Source organism: Phaenicophaeus curvirostris, chromosome 2 (genome assembly GCF_032191515.1).
Source record: "Phaenicophaeus curvirostris isolate KB17595 chromosome 2, BPBGC_Pcur_1.0, whole genome shotgun sequence".
NCBI classification, from domain to species: domain Eukaryota; kingdom Metazoa; phylum Chordata; class Aves; order Cuculiformes; family Cuculidae; genus Phaenicophaeus; species Phaenicophaeus curvirostris.
In genome coordinates, this window is record NC_091393.1 from 36,162,591 (window position 1) to 36,165,357 (window position 2,767).

At 61.1% G+C, this 2,767-nt stretch overlaps 1 protein-coding gene across 1 annotated transcript; it reads left to right on the top strand.

Moving 5' to 3' along the window:
* Positions 1-986: 986 nt before the first annotated feature.
* On the top strand, positions 987-2,305 carry GPR6 (G protein-coupled receptor 6). Its single transcript, XM_069850957.1, has one exon. It carries the CDS (start codon positions 987-989, stop codon positions 1,944-1,946), a length of 960 nt encoding a protein of 319 aa, XP_069707058.1. The 3' UTR covers positions 1,947-2,305.
* The last annotated feature ends 462 nt before the right edge of the window (positions 2,306-2,767 follow it).

Here is a 2,767-nt window from a genome sequence, read left to right on the forward strand (position 1 = left end):
CGCAGGGCAGAGCGCAGCCCCACACAGGCCCCGCGAAGCACCTCCGGCCTCCCCGCGCGGAGCCGGGCGGGGCCAGACGGGGTGGGCGGGGCGGACGGAGAGGGCGGGGCGCGAGGGCTGAGTGGGATGGGGGTAGTGGGCGTGGCCAACGCGAGTGGGCGTGGCTAAGGGCCGAGCTCGAGGCGGTTGAGGGCGGGGCGCGGGAAGAGGGCGGGGGCGGAGAGTGGGCGTGGCGGGAGGAATGGAGTGGGGGTCGAGCAATATGCAGTTGGTGGGCGGGGCCAACTGCAGTGGGCGGGGCGTGCGGAGAGGGCGGGGAGCAGGGGTTGAGTGAGATTCGGGTGGTGGGCGGGGCCAGTGGGAGTGGGCGGGGCTTATGGCTCGAGTGGAAAACGGTTGTGGGCGTGGTCAACGGGTCTGAGCGTGGCTAATGGGGGATAGCGGAGCATGAGTGGTGGGCGTGGCCAATGGGAGTGGGCGGGGCGCGCGGAGAGGGCGGGGAGCAGGGGTTGAGTGGGATTCGGGTGGTGGGCGTGGCCAACGGTAGTGGGCGCGGCTAATGGGGTACAGCGCGGCCTATTGGGTGGGCGGGGCCAGTGTTGAGTGGGCGGGGCGTATGGCTCGAGCGGGACCCGGTTGTGGGCGTGGCCAACGGGCCTGGGCGTGGCTAATGGGGGTTTAGCGGAGTGCGAGTAGTGGGCGTGGCCAATGTGAGTGGGCGGGGCGTGCGGGGAGCAGGGGTCGAGCGGGATTCGGCTGGTGGGCGTGGCCAAATGGAGAGTGCGGGGCGCAGGGGCCGAGCGGAGCGCGGTCCGTAGGCGCGGCTGGCGGGGGCTGAGCGGGATGCGGTCGGGGGGCGGGGCCGCGGGGCGGGGGCGGGGCGGGGGGAGGCGGGAGGCGGCGACCGAGGGCGGCGGGAAACTTCTCCGCGTTCAGCACCAGGGACAGGGCGGTCGCGCGCCGCCCGGCATGCCCCGGCGGCCCCGATGGAGGCGGCCGCCGCCCTCAACGGCAGCGGCGCCGGCAACTCCTCGCTCGAGCCGGCGTCGCGACCCTCCGCGCCCGCCGCCCTCAACCCCTGGGACGTGATGCTCTGCGTCTCCGGCACCGCCATCGCCTGCGAGAACGCGCTGGTGCTGGCCATCATCTGCTCCTCGCCCGCCCTGCGCACCCCCGCGTTCGCGCTGGTGGGCAGCCTGGCCACCGCCGACCTCCTCGCCGGCGTCGGCCTCATCCTCAACTTCGTGTTCCGCTACGTGATCCGCTCCGAGACCGTCAGCCTGCTGACCGTGGGCTTCCTCGTCGCGTCGTTCGCCGCCTCGGTGAGCAGCCTGCTGGCCATCACGGTGGATCGGTACCTGTCCCTCTACAACGCCCTCACCTACTACTCGGAGCGGACGGTGCTGTGCGTGCACACCATGCTGGCGGCCGCCTGGGGGGTGTCCCTGTGCCTGGGGCTGCTGCCGGTGCTGGGCTGGAACTGCCTCCGCGACCGCGCCGCCTGCAGCGTCGTCCGGCCCTTGACCAAGAGCAACGTGACGCTGCTGTCCGCCTCCTTCTTCCTCGTGTTCCTCGTCATGCTCCATCTCTACATCGAGATCTGCAAGATCGTCTGCAGGCATGCCCACCAAATAGCCCTCCAGCAGCACTTTCTGAGTGCTTCGCACTACGTGGCCACCAAGAAGGGGGTCTCCACCCTCGCCATCATCCTCGGGACTTTCGGGGCCAGCTGGCTGCCTTTTGCCATCTACTGCGTGGTGGGGGATCCCGACTACCCCTCCGTCTACACGTACGCCACGCTCCTACCCGCCACCTACAACTCCATGATCAACCCCATCATCTACGCCTACAGAAACCAGGAGATCCAGAGGTCCATGTGGGTGCTCTTCTGCGGCTGCTTTCAGGCTAAAGTGTCCTTTTGCTCTCGGTCCCCCAGCGATGTCTGAGTGACTTTTCTCTCTGTCGTGCCACACCGAGTGACAATCGACCCAGTGAACTATCACAGTGCCTGTTTTAAACTCCAAACTACGTCGTGAACTGGTTGGAAACATGCTTAAGTATTAGCACTTTATACATGTTTGTATCTCCGAGAGGTTGCGGGGGGGGGAGTTTTGGGTTCCGTGGGAAAAAAAAAACCAACAAGGTGGTTGTATATAAGTTTGCACATCACATTTGTGAAGTGAAGACATTCCGATACTGCTTAATTATAGCACCTTATTTCTAGCTGCTGATCTGCCAAAACAGTGTTGCCTTTCTGAAGGGAAGAGAGAAAGAAAGTGGTATTTGTGCCGTGTTCGTATGTATGGGGGGGTAGGTATATGTACGTATGTGTGTATGTATGTGTGTGTCTGTACTTTGCTGCACAAGGTTGATAAATTATAACATTTTGTATACAAATAAAGACATTTAACACATAATATAATTCTGTGTGTTTAGGTGGTTTTAGAAATAAGAGAACTGGCAGATTTGCCAGTTGAGCAAAGTCTCCTTGTTTACTTTTGGAAGCTCCCCATGTCATTCTGCCTAAAAGATCATCATTCTCTATGGAGATGAAATACTGCACCAAGAAAAGCACCTTCTTGCTTGCTTGTTTGTTTGGTCTCTTCTTTACTCTGGCAAAGAGGGAGCAATGAAGAGCACAAACTCCTTTATATTTCCCAGCAACCGAAGAAACAAAAAGCCCCATCAAATAGGCTGCTAATTATAGTTATTTGCCAGGTTTCCTCTAGCTTTCATCTTCAAGGTAAAAGATAGCCCTTTGTTGATA

Bases quoted from the DNA above. Each gene is read 5' to 3' on its own strand.
- GPR6 (XM_069850957.1), top strand. From the start codon at position 987: ATGGAGGCGGCCGCCGCCCTCAACGGCAGCGGCGCCGGCAACTCCTCG.